The sequence below is a fragment of the Pteropus vampyrus genome, unplaced genomic scaffold (genome assembly GCF_000151845.1).
Source record: "Pteropus vampyrus isolate Shadow unplaced genomic scaffold, Pvam_2.0 Scaffold79, whole genome shotgun sequence".
Taxonomy (NCBI): Eukaryota; Metazoa; Chordata; class Mammalia; order Chiroptera; family Pteropodidae; genus Pteropus; species Pteropus vampyrus.
Window position 1 is genome coordinate 2309547 of NW_011888860.1, and position 21526 is coordinate 2331072.

The 21526-nt window shown below is 33.3% G+C and overlaps 1 protein-coding gene across 3 annotated transcripts; it reads left to right on the plus strand.

Annotated features, from left to right (window-relative positions):
• Window positions 1-1083: 1083 nt before the first annotated feature.
• On the plus strand, window positions 1084-20373 carry TMEM33 (transmembrane protein 33). 3 transcript variants are annotated; one of them, XM_011362794.2, is made up of 8 exons: window positions 1084-1209; window positions 1391-1462; window positions 4248-4342; window positions 4803-4990; window positions 6101-6168; window positions 7105-7238; window positions 10946-11029; window positions 14950-20373. In XM_011362794.2, the coding sequence occupies exons 2-8, from the start codon at window positions 1418-1420 to the stop codon at window positions 15077-15079; spliced, it is 744 nt and encodes a 247-aa protein (XP_011361096.1). In that variant the 5' UTR covers window positions 1084-1209; window positions 1391-1417; the 3' UTR covers window positions 15080-20373. The 3 variants fall into 3 exon arrangements, with proteins under 3 accessions (XP_011361096.1, XP_023387999.1, XP_023387998.1); XM_023532231.1 differs by lacking the exon at window positions 10946-11029; XM_023532230.1 differs by lacking the exon at window positions 1084-1209 and having other exon boundaries at window positions 1216-1462.
• Window positions 20374-21526: the final 1153 nt, after the last annotated feature.

Genomic DNA, 21526 nt, shown 5'->3' on the forward strand with positions numbered 1-21526 from the left:
GATTTTTTTCTCAGTCCAGTGCTTTTCTAACTCTTCCTTCTCTACAGCTCTTCTCTAGGTCTCAGAAGATGACCTTCCCTCCCATTCCTAGTCAGTCATCAAATCTTAGATGGTCTCTTGAAGTCATCCTTCCTCTTCTTTTCCTCCACAACATTGCCTCCGTTCAGAATCTCATTTTTCTCCTATATGTATGTAATGGTCTCCTAATTAATCTCCGGCTTTTAGTTTGCCCCTCTGATCATCCTCTGTCTAGTTGCCATAGTGTTATCTTCTAAATCTCACTATGTTACTTCTGCCTAAAATTGTACCATGGTTCTCTGGATTTCAGGGTCAAGTTCAGATCCTTTCCTTAGCACGCCTCTCTGCCTCTCTAGCCCAAATCTTTCACAATCTCCCCCACTGGCGCTTTCATTCTGTTCGTGTTGAACTAGTCTCTGCACTGTCCTGTTGCTTCATACACTTTCTGCTGCTGCCTAGAATCCCCTCCCCCACTTAGCCAACTTCTCCTTGTCTTTCAAAACTTAAGGTCAGAATTACCTTTCCCAGGGAACCTTTTCTAGACCCCTTCTGCTTTAGTTCCCCTCCTTACTCCGTGTGCTTGACTTGGCTTCTGCCCGTTTGATATAAACACTGTACTATGATTTCCGTGTCTGTCTCTCCTGCGGTCTATGAGTCTGTGTCATATTTGTTTTTTATCCTCCATGTCAAGCTTGGAGTCTGTCACATAGCAGGCCTCATTAAGTGCTTTTTGAAAGAATTTTAGAAGCAGAACCAAGGGGCTTAGTGAGCCCCTCGAGGAAAACAGCAAAAAAGGCGTTGCTGAGCCTTCCATATTAGGGAGTAGAAAGATTTCGTAGTCTGGATATGGGAAAGGACGACCATCTGTGAACTGGAGAAGAGGGAGAAGCTGCTTCTCCAGCTTTGCTTCTTAGTTTACAGAGCCAATAGGCGTGCGTGCGAGACAGGTAAAGTCGAACAGAAAAAAACTACACTTCCCGTCATGCCGCAGGGCACTAGTCCTGGTTCTGCTCTTCGTCATGGCTGCTTCCCCACCGCCTCTTCCCCACGGAAGTGAAAGGAGCACTTCCGGGACCGGCAGTAACCCTACGCCGGTGGCGTTAGGTCGGCCCTGTTCGGTCTTGTTCGGAAGCTCCGCCTTCGTTCCGGTCTTTCTAGAAAGCCAGCTTTGTATTTGGCCTTGCGGAACAGGTATTTCCTGGCCACTACGGTGTCCCCGGGGGAGGCAGCTGCACTGGTGCTGGGGAGAACGTACCTCTCTGGAGGATTGGAGTTCCTGCGGGCGCGTCGGGCTTGTGGCACGGGGCAGAGAATCCGGTTATCAGAGCCGTGGCCCCGGCGCTGACCTCTTTTTTTCCCTTCCCGATTGCAGCGTCCCAGACGCGTGCGTGCGTCCCCCATGGCGGATACGGCCCCGAACGGCCCCCAAGGGACGGGCGCAGTGGTAAGTGAGCGGGTAGGGTGGTCTGGCTTGATTTCCAAGAGTTAGGAAGAAGCAGGAAGTGTTGCAAGCCGGGTCCGAGGCGTTCCAACAGCTCATTGCTTTTGGGACTGGAATTAGTGATTGCGGGGAGCGAGAGGTCGTGAACGAAGATGTAGAGGTAACTACAAGTTTCTTTTTCGGAAAGGACTGCAGCCCGTCCTGGAACAGGTGATCCACACCTGTATGTCATGAAAATTAGGCCTTCTTGCGTCTTCTACCCCTTAGTTTCTTCCTGTGTTCCAAGGTTGAAGAAGTCATCTGAGGTTGTGCTGTGACACGCCTCATGTCACACGCGTGCTCAGAGAACGGTTCTATCCATTTACTGCCATTATGTAGAAATGGCGCAAAGTGAGGAAAGCGATCTTTTTTTCCTCTTCTTTCGTCATTTTGTCATTACTTCTTTACGAAGAGATATATTATGCTTTTCATAATTTTTTAGCTCTAAAAGGCAGATCTGCTGCTTATTAGTAATTTGTGCCCAAATTTGTACCCTCTAATTTTAAACACTGTGAGTATGTGAATTGAGCGAGTCACATTTTTAAAAAACAGTTTGCAACATATCTGTTTACATACACTTTTTTTCTTTTTATTTTTCTGAACCCTTTGAGAGTTGCATACATCGTCATGGTTAACCCATAAGTACTTCAGTATTCTACATGACTACAGTGCAGTCATCACTGCAATTCTTGCAATTAAATTTGAGAGATTTAACAATACATGTTGCAACCTATTATACAAGTCATATTCAGATTTCCTTAATGGTTCTTTAAAAATGCTTCCCCCTCTTCCGAGATTCAACTGAAAAGCATGCTTTGCCTTTACTGGACTTTAGTCTCTTTTAGTCTAGAACCGTTTCTTTGCCCTCTTCCTACCATTTTTGTCTTTGAAGAGTACAGAGCTGCTACTCTTCAAATTGAAGTTGTCTGATTTTTTTCCTCCCTCCTGATAACTAGATTCAGGTTAAACATATTGGCAGGAATATTACATAAGTAATATTCTGTTCTTCTCAGTGTATTATGTCAGGAAGCATTTTATGTTGATTTATTTCATCATCACAGGTACCGAGTTTGATTATTTCAGGTGGTATCCACCAGATTCTCCATTGTAAAGATACTTTATTTGCTTTTGTAATTAAGAAATATTCTATGATACGATACTTTGAGACTGTAGTTTTTTACCTCAATAGTTTTTCATCCAAAAATGCAGTGGTTTTTTTGTTTGTTTGTTTTTGTTTGTTTGTTTTTGCCTGCACTATTTGTGACGTGGTTGGGCAGTTCACTCTTAAAATTTAAATTTAAATTAATAAATACACCTTTAAAACCTTCTTTATTTTGTGTAATATATTTTGTATGTATACATAAAAGTGTACAAAATGGAATTCATAACTCAGTGATTTTTCACAAAATGAGCACTTCTAGATAGGTTTTAAAGATGTTCTAAAATTAAATTTCAAAGTATGTTGTAGAGTCAGAATATTTGTAGAGAAACAGCACAGTGAGCTAGATTTATTCTTCCACTTGACTACTGGTGATCGTTTAAATGTAGAGGAGTCAACAGTATAGTTGGAGAGAATGAACCAGAGATGTATTTCTGAAATTACCTGCATACTCTTGAGACATGCAATAAAACGTCCTTGAATTTTAAAATGTGCTTGCATTTTTTTCCCCAAAAGTTTTTCATGCCTTCTTTCAAAAGATAAGTTAGATTGCTTAGATTAGTGTTTCAGGCTCCAGATTAAGACCCATTGGTGAGTTTTGAAATCAGTTTAGTGGAAGTACTATTTCTAAAACAACTAGAATACAAAATACCAAAATCCATCACACATAGTAAAGATTGGTATTTTGTGAAACTTTTATTAATTTATTTATTTTTATTTATGTAGATCCTATCAAAAAACATAAAAGCTACTTTAGAATTTAAACATAAGCTAGTTTTGAATGAGAAAACAGATTTTAAGGTATAGCCTTAGCGGCGATGGACACATCTCTTGGCAAAAACCGGCAAAGAACAGCTAGAATGAGAAAAAAACGCAGCGTAAGTGGTATATGGAAGTTTAATCTAGGGCTACTAAAACCAGGTAAGACCTGTGAGGGAGCTTTTTGGGGGGAGGGGGGATGACGGCAGTGAGGAAGGGTTGGGGAGAGATAAAGTCATGAAATCTGAGAGGCAGGTGCCATTTAACACCAGACAGCCATATTTTGAACACCCAGGGTATACCAGGCCCTTATGTATATAAGCAAATCATCCATAGCTGATGAGTTCTAGAGTGACTGTGACCATGGTTTTTTACATTTCTCCTTTGTAAGGTATATTTAATTCAAACTGGCTTTGTGTAATGCCTTTTTATTCCTATTTCAATTTGAGATTTTTCTCAGATTAGGCATCTTCGAGGGCAGTTTTTATTTAACATTCTTTTAAAGTAGGTGAAACTGGTATTAAAGTGTTGAAGGAATATAGACAGTGGTAGTTAAATTTCTGTTCAATTTTTTTTCCTAATTTGTCTTTTTATTTTTTTAAATGCCAACTGATATTTTCTGTTTAAGTACTTTCTGTGCTTTCTGCATCAAAACTATAAGGTGTTTGAACTTGTTGCTGAGTATGTACATGAAACAATTGATTATAAAAAAAACAATTGTATTGTTACAGGGTCCAACATTTTGAATCTGAATAACACTGCATCATCTTCATCCTTAAAAACATAATTTGCAGCCTTAGTTTACTACAATATTTTTCTTTTTAAACTCAGCAATTCATGATGACCAATAAGCTGGACACGGCAATGTGGCTTTCTCGCTTGTTCACAGTATACTGTTCTGCTTTGTTTGTTCTGCCTCTTCTTGGGTATGTATTACATGTAGTTCTGCCTTTGATAATTAAATCGGTCAGTCGTTTTTTTTATGGAATATCTTTTAGGTGGAAAACTTTTAAACTGCAAATGGTTTAGTGACAATAAAAAAGTCTCATCCTTAAGGCACTATTAACCTTATAATGTTGCTTACTGGAGATTTGTATTATGTGCTTTGTGAACACTAACATCATTGAAAATCAGAGAAAATGGGTGTGTGAGAATGAGATGAGTTCATGGTTTTTGCATTTTTGGCTTTTTAACAAGAAGAATGCTATGTAAATTCAGTTGGGTATATATATGATACTTGTAAGAAGGTATAATGTGTTCAAGTAATTTTTTTCGTATTTGACAAGTAATAGATTTAGGTGTTGTGCAATTATGATGCAATTCACAAAGGAGGAAGAGGCATGGTATTTGTTTATGTCTCATGATAACTTCTCTTGTAATTTGCAGGTTGCATGAAGCAGCAAGCTTTTACCAACGTGCTTTGCTGGCAAATGCTCTTACCAGTGCTTTGAGGCTGCACCAAAGATTACCGCACTTCCAGTTAAGCAGAGCATTCCTGGCCCAAGCTTTGTTAGAGGACAGCTGCCACTACCTGTTGTATTCACTTATCTTTGTCAATTCCTACCCTGTTACAAGTATCCTTTTATACCTTTTTGACAATGAAATTGCCTACTGTGTATATAGATCTCTTCTGATTATTTTTTACTAGAGGAAGGATTCAGTAATGTGGGTGTTCCTTGCAGCCTAGGTTGGTTAGTTGGTCGCACTTCATGTGAATGAAGATATATTTAATATAAGAATTGCTGATGTGGGAATTTTAAGCTTTGTGTCTTTATTCTTGCCTCTTGCAAGCTTCTCTGTTATTAGCAGTGGATATTTTAAAATTCAGATTCAAAGCACAATCCTATGCAGGACTTATTTTAATATTTAAAGTTTTCTTTAATTCACATCTTTGGGTAAGCGTCTTTGCTTTAACAAAGGAGAAATCCTCAATTCTTTTAACTCTCAGTGAGCTAGAAACAAATGGAAGTTCATCAAGAAATAATTTATTTAAGCAGAGAATGGGATAATTAATAAATGAAATTAGTATTTGCTATGGATAGAGTAGAAAATAGGGCCACATGGATAATCTCTGGAGCTAATGAGAATTAACTTATTTGATTTGGAATTTGAATGTTTACATATTTCAAAAGTGTGTTGTGGAGTAATAGATATTCTAAAAAGGTGGGGGAGGGATGGGAATGGGAGTCTGATGTTTAGTTTGGGAAGCACTAGGTTAAATGTTAAGTAGGTTTCTTTACTGTAGGACTTTTGATATGCTAATATCCATTGTGAGACTAAAAGTTACTAGTGTTTCATAAACTTAATCGTTATTTTCTCCCTTGGATCATCCTTCAGAAAAATATTTTGTACTTTGAGAACTGATGCTCTCGAGAGTCTTGAATATTGATGATACAGCTTTACCTAACGAAAAGCACAATAAAATGTCCTAAGACTAAATATTACCTTTTTAGATAAGTCTTAAGAAGGAAAAGAGCATGGGAGGAAACAAAGTTTTTGAGCACCTGTTTTGCCAGTATATACTAACTTGACAAAATTAATCTTTGCAACACTGAAAAAAATTATCACTGAACTCATTTTAGCAGATGCCATTTCAGATGTGTATATTTGGACATAATACATAGCCTGTTTTTTGGCAAAGTTCTAGGTGAATTTTAAATGTTTTCCTTAATTGTTTTCTTCAGTGAGTATTTTCCCAGTCTTGTTATTCTCTTTGCTTCATGCTGCCACATACACAAAAAAGGTTCTTGATGTAGGTAAAACTGCTTTGCTTTTGACTCCTGGATTACAGATAGTTGACATGAATTTGAGTTCTAAGACATTTTATAATTTGTCACAAAAAGTTCCTTTATTCCTTACAAACTTGTTCTAAATTATTTAGTTATTTGAAAGTTCTAAGTTTGGAATATTTTACTCTTTACACAAAATAGTACATTTTGCACATAAAAAAATTGTATTTAAAATTATTACTCAGTTCCCAGAGGAATTTCTGAAGTTTGAAATAGATCTCTTCATTATTTAAAAAAAATCATATCTTTTAAGTTTGATAAATTGTCAGAGATATTTAGTTCTGACATGCCAAGTAAGTAGAGTGTACTGAATTTCTTTTACACTGATAATGTTAAGAACTGCTACTTTCTGAAAATTTTTTCTTATTTGTAGGGTTGCAACATTAAGCCTAACTTCAGTGTACCAGGCAGATTGACTACAGATACACTGAAATTTGAATTAAAATATCCAGATTTGCCTTGTGTTGACCTTTTTCTTAATCCTTGTAGTTCTTTGATCACAGCAATAATTGGACCCTTTAATTTCTACCTTTAGTTAGCTAAGGAGTACAGATACTTTGACTGTATTACTGGGTAGTCAGATTTTGTTAGAGGTAGAAATAGCCATTTTTTGTGAAATTATCTAATCTTAAGAAAAATGAAGCATCTAAGAATAAGGAGAACTTGTATTATTAAAGTTGTTTTTCTTTTTAACTCTTCAAATACACAAAATACAATAAAGCAGGAAAATATACTAACTTTTGTCCTTAAATAGTTTCTAAAGTTTTATATCATCATTTCCAAATACCTGTCTTTTGGTAGTATTGCCTGTTGAACATGTTATTTATCTAAAAAATAATAATAATTGAGTGATAAAAAAATGTTTGTTGTTTCTAATTGTTTGTTTCATTATGTTTTAGGCAAAGGGTTCAAATAGTTTACCTCTGCTGAGATCTATCTTGGATAAATTAAGCGCTAATCAACAGAATATTCTGAAATTCATTGCTTGTAATGAAATATTCTTGATGCCTGCTACAGTTTTTATGCTTTTTAGGTAAGAATAAAAATACATTTGTTTTGGGAAGCTGATGACTAAGTGACTATAATAAATATATAAACTCAAATTTTAACCTCTTAAATCTGTTGAAGTAGATATTGATATGCATAGCTAAATGGATCTTCGTAATTACCGTTTTACTTTATAGAGGAGAGCCCGAGACATTATAGTAAATCTAAGAATGTGTTTTCATTTATCATTCTTTGTGATTTATCATTTAACATTTTGAAAATTAATTTCAGAATTACCACCTTTGACAGAATCTTGGGAAATTAGTCCATTCTTCCATTATTGAGATGATTTTTCTTACACTAGAGAAAAAGCTGAAAAATGATGATCTGATATTAATAGTTGCCTACTACCACTTACTTCGATAGTTCGTATCTTAATTATAGACGTAATGCATGAATAAAGAAAGCCTCCTTTTTAAAAATTAGAATATTAGAAAAGTATTGAACTCTCCATCGATATTCTTGCATTTGTTTTAAAACAACACTTCTGCCCAAATTGCCTTTTCTATTTTTAGTTTTACAGCTAATAGGACACTATAGATAAAAGCTAAAATATCATTTGACTATGAATCCTAGTAGCAATTTTTCCCCTCTCCTTCCCAGAAGTAAGGAGTTCGATAATGTGTACACATAAGTAGTCCTTAAAAATACTTAGTGCAGATCTGTAGAAAATATACATTATTATATTATGGGTGTGAGGTTTTATTTGTTTACTTGTTTTTATTTTACATCAAAAGCATCACAATGCATCAGTTGTCTGTATCTTGCTTTTTTCACTCAGACAATATGTTTTTTGTGACTTATTTATGTTGATAGATAAGAGTTGTGATTTTTTTCATTTAGTGGCTATGGTACTGGTCCATCATGTTAGTGTGCTACATTTTATTACCCATTCCCCATTGATGGACTATTGTTTCCGAATATTTACTTTTCCAGATGTTGATGCTGTAAACATCATTTTCCCTGTCTGCTTATACTTTTGTGCCAGTGTTTAACATAGATACCAAATTTATTTTGCTGAGTCTAAGCTGGGCACATTTTATATTTAATAGACCATGTCAGATATCACCTAAAATGTTTTTGTTACCTGTTCTCCACAATCTCATTAATTTGTAACTTATTTTTGTTTATGAAATATTTCATTTTAATGTTCATTGCCTGAAGTTTTTATTTTTATATACCTGATAGTTATTCCTTTGTTTAGCAGTCTTCAAGCTAGTACTAGTTTTACAGAGTTTTATAGAAATGCATCTGTTCTATTCTTTAAAGGAATGTTTTCCTCTGAAAACTCCAGAATCACTATATATTAAGTTGTGGGGTCCCAACTGGATAGTATAATCTAAATAAGTGTCTGGAATGATACCGTGGACTTACTGAGTGTTAGGAACCTGGATTGTAGTTGATTTGACTAATAGCCTTCTAAGCCTTCATTTTCCACATTTAAAAAACCATTAGTAGTCAAAATAGTTGCCTAAAATCCTTTCAGCTCTTACATTCTCTGAATGTTGAATGCAGGATTTGATACAATTGTATTTGTCTATTATTGTACTCTAAATAAAACTTTCACCCTAAAAGTTAGTTCATCTCACTCTCTTGTGCTCCTGATCAGACACTTAAACACTTTAATTAGTACAGGGGATTTTTTTGCCCTCTTATTTTCTAACTCATTTTTCTATTTCTTGGGTCACCTAATCCTGGTCTTGGGTCACACCAGGTTCTGTGATTTGTGTCATGTAACTGGATAAAAGTTAAAATGTCGATAACGAAACTAGTTCTTTATATGGAGATAATTGCTATCTATATCTGAATGCCCCAGGTTTTGTTTAATAAGCAAAGTAATTTATTCTCTTAAATCAGCTTAAGATAATTATAATGAAATGCTGAGATGCTATGCACACTTAAACAAAAACTTCATTTTTGGAACCCAGTGAATTTTTTGTTGGAGCGCCAGATTTTGACTCTGCTGATACATTCGCTAAGTTGTACTACATAATCTTCTATTTAAACATTTATTATGTACAAAGTGATTTTTATTTTCAAGATTATTGTAAAGGAGATGAGACTTCACCAGAAATAGAGAAATCATTTTGTTATTCTAAAAAAATAAAATAAGGTTATAAAGTTTTATTCAGTCCCTGATAGGAAAAGCTATTAATGCTGTATATCACTTGACTATAACACAAATTACAAAAATAAAAACAATTTAAAGTCATTATTATTTAAACATCTTTCATTATCTAATATTAGAAGGCTTTATTAAGTTATATTTGTAGCAATCATTCTTAAAGCCCTGTATTTAAAAATGAACTGAAAGTGTGAGTGTACCTTACACATTTACACATATTGCCTCCTGTGCAAAGGCAGATAAAAGAATGACCATTGTAGCTTTATTTACTCCTTAGTAGAGAGATTCTTGCATAATAGTATTTGATAAGATAGAATACATGAAGCTGTAAAAAGAATGAGATAAATTTATGTGTTGTGATAGGGGATGATCTCCAAGATATAATAAGTTTAAAAGTTTGTAAGCATTTATATTTTGAAGTATGTGTTTATATATTTGGGGGCATTTATATGTTTCTGCCTCAGTTTCTTCATCTTTAAAATGAGAATGATAATACCACTTCCCTCCTAGAGTTGTTAAGTGGATTCAGTGAATTATAAAGTGAGCAGTCTATTAGGGTTATAAGCTTGTGTATAAATTTCTGGAAGGATATATTAGAGATGGTGCTATAACTTCGAGGAAGACACTTGGATGATAGAATATTTGCCTTTCATTGAATATTCTTTTCTATCTATATTTTATGTACTATGTATTTTTCAATTTAAAAAATTAAAGATTTGTCACATTTATTGGGGAAAATGGATGTAACATTTAGTGATAAGTTTGTAATCGTAAATTATTTTTATTATGAAAGTAATATCACACAATTTAGAAGAAAAGGCTAAAAATTAACCTAAGAAACAACATTTATCATCTTAATGTATTTCCTCAAAAAAAGAAAATATAGTAATATATATAGTTTTATATTCTGCTTTCTTCAAAGTTACTGTATAGTTTTCATAATTAAGATTTTAAGTACTTGCATACTACGTCCATGAAATAAAAATAGTGTCATTTACTTAGCCCTGCTACTTGACTATCCACATTGTTGCTGCATTTTATTTGTAGTTATTTCAGTGAGTATCTTAATCCAGATAGTTTTTCCTAGGAAAGCATTCCAAACTTAGAATTTCATAAACACATATGACTCTTGAGTATTGTAATTATGCTTTTTAACCAAGAAAAAGTAATTAGAATAAGCTATGTAAATTTACAGGTGAACCTGTGTGATTTTATTAGTGGTTTTTGTTGTTGTATATATAAAATGAACCAGTTTTTATTTTAATATGTTATAAAGTTTTAAAACTTGATTATCACTAGTAATTATGGAAGCATTTATACAAGTTTGTATTTCATAGCTTTTAAAAAAATTTCGTACATGAATACGTTTATAAAAATTTAAACATTTTATTACCAATCATATACATTCTTTTATTTCCTTTTTAAGACTAACTTGGATTTAGATATGATGGATAATACTATGACCATTTGATGAAGACACATTCTCCAGTTAAATTGTCTTTAAGTTTTGAGAGTATGTATATAAATTGATAATGTATATTTACAACTCTTGTATTTGTTTATTTCAGTGGTCAAGGTAGTTTGCTCCAGCCTTTTATATATTACAGATTTCTTACTCTTCGATATTCCTCTCGAAGAAATCCGTATTGTCGGTAAGCTGGTGATAAGTTTAAATGTGTTTTATTAAGAATACTGTGAAATACAGTATTTGTAACTTTTAAGTTATTTAGTTTTTATGTTGGAATTTAGAAATAAGGCATCTTTTTGTGCTTTTAAGTTCTAGGCCTTAGAACTATCTAATGTTGGTGAGGAGGTGGTTATATTTCTTTTCAGAAGCAGACTGGAGTTATCTTGATAACCTCTAACAAAGCACTAAAGCTTAAAGAATTTAAATATGTGTAAGACAAAAGTCTCACTCTTAAGGAACTTTCTAGTTGAAGAAACACATGTCAAATAATGAAGGAAACAGTAGTTCAGGATATAGCACAAGTCAGTATATGATAAATTGTCATGTTTACTTCATCATATTAGTATTGTAGTCCACAGGAGGGAGAATTTATTGAGCCAGAAGATAGAAGAGCCTAGGAAATTTTCACAAAATATAGAGTTTAATTTGTTCTAGATGGAGTAAACCTTTGAATAGACAGTGTAAATAGGTTAAAGCATTTTAGTTATGAAGGCAGTAGGGAATACAAGTTAGGAGGCAAGGAGGTACAAGCCTTGTTTAAAGGAAATTGAGTAGACCCATTTGACGATAATGGAAATTCTGAATGGTGGGTGATTGGAGTGACAATTAAAAAGGTGTACTGGAGCCATATCGTAAGACTTCTTGAGTTTCAGGATAGGAAGTTGGAATTGATCTTTTAGGTGTATGGGAATGATGGTTTTGGCATCATAATAATCTTCCGGTAGCCTTGTGCAGAATAGTGGGGAGTGGAAAACTAAGGAAGAAGATATTTTAGTGAATTACCTTAGTGTTCAAGAATGGAGGCTTAAATTGTTTTACAGTAGATTATGCATGCTGGTCTCAGAAGTTAGAGTAAAACTTAAATGAATAGCCGATTTTAATAGTCTCCTAAATATGTTACTTGATACAAATGTTAACATCGTATTTGTTTTCAAGTTTAAAATAAATTTATTATATAGAATTCAGCCAGAAATCCAATGAATATGTTAGCATGAACAATATTGTATTTTCTTACACAAAGTAAAAAGAACTGAATTTGAATGCTATATCATCATTTGCCAGGTGTGTAACTTTAGGCTAGTTATTTAGATTTTAATTTCTTTGTTGGTGGAGGAGAAAACCTTCTGAAGGTGAAATGAAGTAATGATTTTAAGTGCTTAGATTCCATTAGATTCTTAATAGTTTATTTACCTTTTTCTTTCATTCTGATTCTTCTCCTTTGAGGGGTTTTTATGCTTTCTTAGACAATGTCTTTATAATATTTTCTAAAATAGAGCTTGCTTACTTTAGACATAGATTCTTAATGAGTCCCTAGTTGCAAATAAACTTGCAGTTTTATTTGATTTCATGAGTTTTTGCCCTTTTTATTTCTGGTCCGTGTATTCATTTCAGACATTTGATCCCCTACCCTCACATCTATTTTTCATCAGATTTGTTTTTCTCTACTTCATTATACCCTCCTCTTCTCTACTCGTGGTTTTTCTACATACCCTTAAAATAAGATCAGGACAAATAGAAATTTAGAAGTGTTGATTGGAATTAAAAAGGATAGCAGTGTATGATGATAACACAAATGTCTTCAAAGATCTCACATAAGCGCACATTTTAATCAAAACAGTGGGAAAATAGAAAATATTTGAGATTATAAATATTGATATGTAGGCTATAAAATTACAGTTTCTACACTACACTTTCTTTAAGTGTTTTGAGATAGTCTGTATTGCCTGTTTATACCATTTTCACCTATCCTAAATATTTATTATCAAGGTAGTGGTATCAGTATTTTGTAGATGTCTAGTGTAGATTGTCTAGAGCTGTGCTAATATGACAGCCACTAGCCACATTTGACCATTTAAATTTAAATTAATTAAAATTTATGAAATTTAAAACTCAGTTCCCGAGTCATACTAGAGCACATTTCAAGTGCTCTAAAACCATGTATGGCTGATGGCCACTGTATTGTACAACAAAGATAGACATTTCCATTATCACTACAAGTTCTGCTGTCAGTTCTGCTCCTAAGGAAGTATGACTTTGTCTAGATTATGTCAGGAATAGAGCCAAAAATAAAGGAGCTAGCCAGGTGTCTTTGGGCAAGTTATTGACCTCTTTAGGCCTCATCTGTAACCTGAAGGAATTGAACTATTTTCAGTGTGCCTTCTATCTTTATTCATTAGACTTATTTATTGAGAAGACAGTGATCGTGTGTTGGTGATAAGTTTTCATAGTATTGAAATACCTGCTTTCTAGGGACTTAGAGCTGAGTGAATTGGACAGCTGTATAAGGCAATACGATGTTGAAGGGTCTATGAAAGCACAAAGAACAGAGGGAGAGAGATGAGAATTCACTGAGATGGTGTTTATATAAGCCAGATCTTTTGAAGTCTGAGTTCTGGCACTTGGGTGTCTGAAAGTATTTGGCATAGCATTAGTTACATGTTCTTTAAGCTGAGGAGAAGTATATAGGGAAATGATAAAAGTCTGTGCCAAGGAAGATAAACAGAGTAGGTCATGAAAGGGTTTGAATTTTATTTGAAGGTAGGAGGAGTATTTGAAGGTCATAACATGGAGGGGCTGAGAATGTAATGGACTCCAATGTAGAAATACCATTCTAGAAGATGGATTGCAGGCTTACCAAGAGGAGAAAGAGATAGATCAATTTGGAGACTGTTAGAGTAGTCGAGTCTGTACTCATTTACTGGTAAAAGAAAAAAGGGATAAATTTGAAAGATACTTAGGAAGGCTGGAACTTAGGATCTGAGGACGAAGAATGAGATAAGACCTCCAGGTTTCTGGTCTGGGAACCTAAGAGAATTGTGAGTAATAGGCTGTCACAAAGATAGAAGATAGAAGAAGGGAAGATTTTTGGATAAGTGTGCATCTTTCCAAATTTCCTTCCTGTCTTTGTGTGAGATCATATTACATCCTTTTTAAAAACTGGATCCCTGCTCTTTCCTACCCGTAAAAATAACACAGAAGATACAGAAAGATAGAACAGGAGTTGTGTTTTTATGCAGGATGAGTAAGCATGTAAGGTGAAAATTGTGAAATCAAAATTACCCTTGATGATCCTTCAAATCATTTATAAATTACAGTATAAGATACATGATTCTGTGTCTGCTAGCCTGTAAAATACATGTATGATGTGTACAGTATGCAATAAAGAGTACTTTGTAGGTAATGAGCACTGTTAAGGCAAAGTTAAAGTCTGCAGTGTGTTTTGGGCACAAACATGCAACACAACTGAAACAAACAGAGGAGTCATGGCAGAGAGTGGCAGGAGATGAAGCAGAAAATTTCATTGAGACCAAATTCTCGAGGGTGTTGGATGTTAAAGAGCTGGCTTTAGCCTGAAGGCAAACAGTCACGTTTATCAGTAGAATGATCCAACTGGGAAGTAACATTCATTGAGTATATTCTATGTTGTCTCATTTAAACTGCACTATGACTCCATGAAGTACGTATTCCTGTTTTACAGATGAAAGCTCTAAGAGGCAATATGTTCATTTAAGGAAATAGGTGGGATTGCCCATATTATATAATTTTCACTTTTCTTGCTCTCTTTTTTTTAGAATTAATAGAATTTGACTAAGGTAAATGTAAAAATGTGATTCTACTGTAAAAAAGATAAAAAGCATCCCTAATCTTAGCCCTCAGAGATAGCCATTTATTAAATGCTTTTGTTAAATGAACTTTTACCCCCCTCCCAAAAGACAGGTGTTGATTTTGAGAATTTTATTTTTTTATTTGCCTACAGTGCATTCTAGTTATTTCTTTTACTTCTTCCAATTCTTTAATGGCTGTGGGAAATTCCTTCATCAGCATTTGCTTTGCATTATGTTGCCTTTTTCCTTGTGTTTCTGACAGAAAACTTTTATCTTGCAGGACTTTGTTTAATGAATTGAGGATTATTGTTGAACATATAATAATGAAACCTGCTTGTCCACTGTTTGTGAGAAGACTGTGTCTCCAGAGCATTGCCTTTATAAGCAGACTGGCACCAACAGTTGCGTAGTTTAATATCCAGCTAAGTTATACATAATATAAACAAGCATTATTTGCAGCTGGTACTTCTTCTGCTAGGGGTTGTTAATTCCAGGTTTAAAATTGACCTCGATCCAATTTACATAATTTACATAAATGCATATTAATGAAAAGTGATAATTTTCCTGGCATGTTAAATCAAGCCTTTTTGAAAGTTTCCAAGAAAATTTTACTGTGCTGTGTCATTAATGGTTAAGGAAATTTTTATCTTGTGAAAAATGTATCAATTTTTTTTAGATGTTGCTGTGCCTTTATCAGGAAGTACATTTATTTCTCTTGTAAAAATAGGTCTCAAACTTGTTTTAACCTAATTGGTGACCCGAATTTATATCTGGCATGAGTTCGTTATGGCAATATTAACATATGTGAATTCAGTATATTTTGAGACAGTATTCTTTTGCATTTACGAATTTTGGTTGATGATTTTAACAGAAACTTCCCACTGTATTTGATTTCAAATTGTTATTAAATTGATTTTGTGTTGCTTTGTTAGGACAGATTTATTTTGCATGAGAAAATCTGTATGTCTTAAGAACAGTTATTTCTATAACTATTTCAGTGGCTGTGAATATTTTTTTTAAAAGGCTCAACTATAAGCTTGGTAGCCAATTGGGTAAATATTTGGGGTCCCTAACCATTTTACATCAGAAATCAGTAGTCATACAACTTTCCTTTCAGAGATCCATTGAGTAATAGTTCTCAAATAGGAAATCCTTCTTTTACAAGTATGGACACACAAGTTACTAGTATTAGTATTATAGTTTATAGAATTACATAGATCAGATTCTTGACTATCAATTTTCTTGGTTTCTTAGGCTTGAATTTTCATAGACAGTTACAGTAGTTCAATGCCTTTTGAAAGGAATGTAACTGAAGACTGAGCACATGACTACTTGTTTCTGTTCTGAAATAAAAAGGAAGTTATCGTGCAGATTACATACGCATCAAACCTGATTTCAAAGGTTAAATGGAAAGGTATATAGGTAAGGTAATTGATTAGGAATGGGGCTGGAGGAGGAGTTTTAGAGAATTAGTGTACACTTCAATTTATGCATAGATAAATTTGGGGGAATTGGATGTATTATGCAACTGTGATTTGAGTTGTATATTATGTTAAATCCTGTTGAGGTTGATCAACTCCTTTACAAAGATTTTTTTTGGTATTTATTACTGTTGCATGATTGGAAATGTTTAAAACATTGCAAAAATTTTAGTACAGTGTAATGTAATGGTTTTTGTAACCAATTTTCTTCTGTCTGCATGTAATTTGGATTTCTCAAATACATTCATTGGTTACTCATCAGTCACATCAGTCTTCTTTTTGTTCAACTTTCCAATCTATAGAATATGATATCTACTTGATAGTTTAGCTGTAAAAACAACTATTTTTGTAATGTTTTTTGACTAAGAAGCAGCCTCATAATATACAGTTTATTTTGTGTGTGTGTGTGTGTGTATGTGTGTCTAGCCTCATTATCACTATATATGCAATCTGATGATTTTGAGAACTAAATTTTTTAGAGCAATAAAATGACTATGTTATGTAAACAGTATATTGATTTCTAATGATGTTTTGAAAAATTAAGTCTTGAATTATATCAAGATATTTTGAGAAAAAAATTGGCAGCCGAAGGCATATTTATTTTTAAGTTACTAGCTTTTTTGTTTTCTATAATTTTTTAATCTTGAGATAATTTTAGATTTATGGAAAAGTTGCAAAAATAGTAGCGTTCCTATATACCCTTTCTTCAGCTTCCCCTTATGTCACCATCTTACATAACTATACAACACTTATCAAAACTGAGAAATTAACCCTAGAACAGTACTGTTAACTAACGTACAGAACTTATTCAGATTTCATCAGTTTTTCCAATTGTTAATATTCTTTTCATGTGCTCTGTTTTTACCATGATTGTCGTTTGCTTTTAATGACTTATAAGTTTGCCTCTGTTTTGAGTTTTTCCTCTTTATTTTGAAAATTACTGTTGGTCAAAAAGATTTTCCTAAAGGAGATGATTCATGTTGGTTTTAACAAAAATAATTTTAACATTTAGCCTGTCAACAATTTAAAACACTGTGCTTTAAAAGTTGAGGCTTTTTATCAAATAATAGGATTATGTAGGACATACTCATTTTTGACTTATTTAAAGGAAGGCTTGATTTATAAATAAAATCTACATTCATGAAAAAGTAAATTTTACAATTTGAGCATCGTTAGATGTATAGTTTGCATGAACTTCTAGTTAGAAATTCTGTGATAAGAATATATACAACCACCTTATTTGGCATGTGAAATTACAGTGTAACATGTATACTTATCAAATTAAAATTAAGAAAATACAATAGCAGTATATCTAAATGAATGCAGTAGGAGAAATAGCAGCATAGCTGACCTTATTTTTACTTACAGATTTAAAAGAAAGTTGATTTAACATCCAGAATATCTAATTATTTAGGAAGTGGTATAGTGCTGCTGTGCTCCTGGCACTTTTACTATTACACCTCGTGGACAGGTAGAAGCCTCATACAGAACCTACTTTACTCTAACAAGGATTCTGTATTCCTTTTGTATACTTGATTCCTCATGAATTTAAACTCTAACATCAGTCCAAGAGAAATTTCTTAAATAACAATTTGTACTTAAATTTTCTTGAGATAAAATTCACTAAGGTAGCTGTTCCTGCAAGTAAGCAAACTAGCTTTTTTTTTTTTTTTAATTTTAGATATTTAGGAACCTCCTTTAGAGGAAAAAATCGAGGCATGTTAATATAAAACCAGAATGAAAGATTTATGAGGTCTATAAGAATTGTAAAACTATCAAAATACTTCATTTTTTCCTAAAAGTCCAGATTGCAAATTTCAGATTAGATTTGTAAGTTTTAGACATGAATATTCATCCTGGAAAAGAAAATGAGTGTGTATGTAATAAGACAAGTAGATCCGACTTAGTGTTTTTTTTAATTTGAGTTCAAAACGAATGAAATTAATTTTGAGGGATTGTGGTAAAGACCTTTATCTCATGCTAATGGATTTGTTTTGATTAATATAGTTATTCTGAAGCTTCTCCCCTGCCTAAATCTCCAGAGGTACCTGGTAGCCTCGAAGCTATCACCCAAATTTAGCCAAATTTTGCTACCTATTATTATGTAATGAAAACCTCAGGGAAGAAAATAACCACAGACAGCTATGTTTATGATCAGTAGGTGGCACTCTTTCCTTAAGTAGCCCCCCAGTTGCACATGCCACGTTAAAAGATTAAGTCACTAAAAGGGCTGAGTCAGCCATAAAACTAAGGATCTTGATTCCATGACCTTTTAAAATATGTACTCAATATTCAGCAAATATTTAGTAAGCATTTACTTACATTTTTAAAATACTGAAATGTTCAAAAGCTGGAAGAAGTACCCTGTTAACATATGCTTTCTAGGTAGGTAAACAGTAAGTGGCATAATTTAGATCATGGTCTTTTTTTTTTTTTCTCTTTTCATTATAAGTGCCTAAATCACCTAAACACATCAATTATAAAATTGTTCTTTCTCCTTCATTTTCAGGTGTGTAGAAAAATGGTACATTTTTTTTATGGTATTTTGTAGGTACATGAGGTATGGGTAGTTCAATCTCTTAAAATTTAGACTTTAATAGAAATACAAAAGCATATTGTAATTTTTGGATATTGTATCTAGAAAGGTACCTGGATTTGTACATTCAGTTTGAGTTGCAGCGACAACTAGTTTTTCTTAACACCTCACTGGAATCTCTCTAGGATTTGGAGAATTCTGCAGAGGCTTTATGATAGTATAGCTCAAAGATAGTATACCAAAGGCATACATTTATATATCCAGGAGTTATTTCTAGAGATTATTTCAGTGTAATATTCTTGTAATATTCTGGGTAGAGAGTTGTTACTGGATCTGGTATTATACTAGAGCTACTAAAAGTTTGGGAGATTTCCTGGTGGTAGTAATTATTCTGCAATACGTTTATCTTCTAAGGTAATATTCAGGTGGGTTCTTAGAATGAACACATTCCTTTGTGAGGTGAACTTTAGAATCATCTTTCTCTCCTATGCAGTGCAAATAGGAAAATTGACTTGCATTATCTTTGAGTTGATAATGACAAAAATAAAGTACAGTATTTTTTAATCTACAGCAAATTCTTCTAAGAAAGTTATAGTAAAAAATTGATGGATATCTTTGCTGGAATCTAAAAAATAGCTCATATTCCAGGAAAAAGAAAGGCCCAAGAATCATTTCACTTTTTCCTTCCTAACCTTCTGAAGCTACTTTTTTTATATGCTCAGCACTTTTAAACCTTTTTTTTCTTGGTTCAAGACAGTTTAATTCCAAACCCTGACTATTTTCTTTTGTAACTTTAAAACAAATTGCTTTGACGTGACTTTTTGCTTACACATATATTTATAATAAGTTGAGACCAAACGGACAAAGTCTTGGGCAGGTAACATTTGTGATGTGTATGTATATAGTGGAACAAATGTAAAAGGGTCGCAAGGATTAGAGTCATAAAAAACTGCTTGATTTATAAATGCATTACTTCTGGTGCTCTATATAATGGGATATATTGAACTAAAAATTTGTATATACTGTATGTCAGCATTTCTTAGTAACTTCTCTTGAATCCACTTTTTAATATCTAATATTGTACAGGTTGGGGAGTTATATTGGCCAATACTATCCAGACTGTATAAATTTATAAAATAAGTTGAAAAATTCATCATTCCCCTGTATTCAAGACCAAAGCACATAAATGCTAATGTAGGGCTCAGAGGGGAAATATATTTCTCCTGAATATTTGAGAAAATGTGAAGTCCTTTCAAGAAAATCTAATAAACATAATAATCATAGCCTGCTGACACTAAGGAAAAAGGACCTTATTCACTCTTTCTTTTATGCAGCGATTTACTGGTCCCTCCTGATTTCCAAATTGGATCACTATAGCAAATTATCTATGCTGGTACCTGTGAAAGTAAGCCCTGGGATCCATATTTGTTTTGTGTTCTGCTTAAATCAGCAAGTATGATAAATTTGATGGTGTGAAATTAGAAGTGTCAAGGGCTTTCTTTGGTGATAGAGCAAAATAATGTCTCCACTTGTAATTTATTGTGCCCCTTTTTCACTTTCTGTGCTTTGTGTACCTAATATTTATTTCAATACAAATTAAATTGTTCCTTCATCTGTATTGTTATATCTAACATTTTATTGATGTAAAAATCAAATTGTGTAATAAAAACCTCTGGATTTAAGGAGATTTGAAAGTGTTATGTTATAGAAAACGTTTACAGTTAATTAGAATTAAGCTTTCCATTGTGCTTCACTGTTTTATTGTTAGAAATAAGATGAATTTGAACATTTCTGTTGTCCTCAGTTCATCACAAATAATAGGAATGGTGTAATTTAATGGTTTAATATGAAACTGGAAAAAATACGGCCTAAGGTGTAACCGGGAAAAAAAATTGTAGTTGATCTCCCAGCTGTTTGCCTGCTTTTGCTTCTGTATTTTTTTGTTCAGTGAAATTTACAGCCTAGTGAATTAGTTATTTATAATCCTGAAATTATCCACAATATAGAGTATATCCAAAGTCATAAATCAATGCAAGATAACAGAGGAATATATTTCCCTTGAGGGTGTTTATAGAGTTAGCAGATATTTTCTGTAGCAATTTTAACAGCTTGTACTAAGCAAAACACCATTCAAACAAGTTAAACAAATCCTTGTCCGTTTAGAGATTATAATCTTGAGGCATTATGAAAATCAGTTGTATAAAGGCAATTCAGATAGGTGATTAAATATTGAATTAGTAAATGAGTTGTCCACATAAGGGGAAAAGTGTATAATAGCCTTATTAATAAACAATATTAAGAAAATTGATTTTCTAAAGGTATAATGGTATAGGGTCTTGGTATAATGAATCAACATATTTCTATATTACCAGCCTTGATCCTCCACCATGCTTTATCCTCACCTCCATTCACTTTTCCTTCTGGTTTAAATAATTTAACATTTTATATCAGTTAGTAAAATTTTTGCTGTCTCTAAAAGATAATCTTTTTTAAGATCAGTGTTAAAAAATTAGTAATTAACATAGATCTTTTAGACTGGATGCCTAGAAGTGATTGACTAAAAACACTCTGGTATGAAAAGGCTTACTCGATCTTAAAACAAGCATAAAATGAAGGGAAGGTTAAATTCTAGTATTCGGTAAAAGGAAGACATTTCTCTCTATATTGCTGCCCTCAGAGAAAGACAAACTACCACCCTCTTGGCGAAGTGATAGGAAGGGAGATTTTGCTTTCCGACTCTACTATCCTCCTAAAAGAGAGAGTGTATCCAGTGGTTTTTCCATTGAAAACATGGGAGCGTGGGATTTTGGTGTCCTTACCAGAAACTTGGGGCAAGTCAG

Excerpts from the sequence above, each read along its gene's own strand:
- TMEM33 (XM_011362794.2), top strand. The coding sequence starts at position 1,418 with ATGGCGGATACGGCCCCGAACGGCCCCCAAGGGACGGGCGCAGTG. Across the intron at positions 7,239-10,945 it reads ACAGTTTTTATGCTTTTTAG|TGGTCAAGGTAGTTTGCTCC; the intron begins GTAAGAATAAAA and ends TGTTTATTTCAG. Across the intron at positions 11,030-14,949 it reads CGAAGAAATCCGTATTGTCG|GACTTTGTTTAATGAATTGA; the intron begins GTAAGCTGGTGA and ends TTTATCTTGCAG.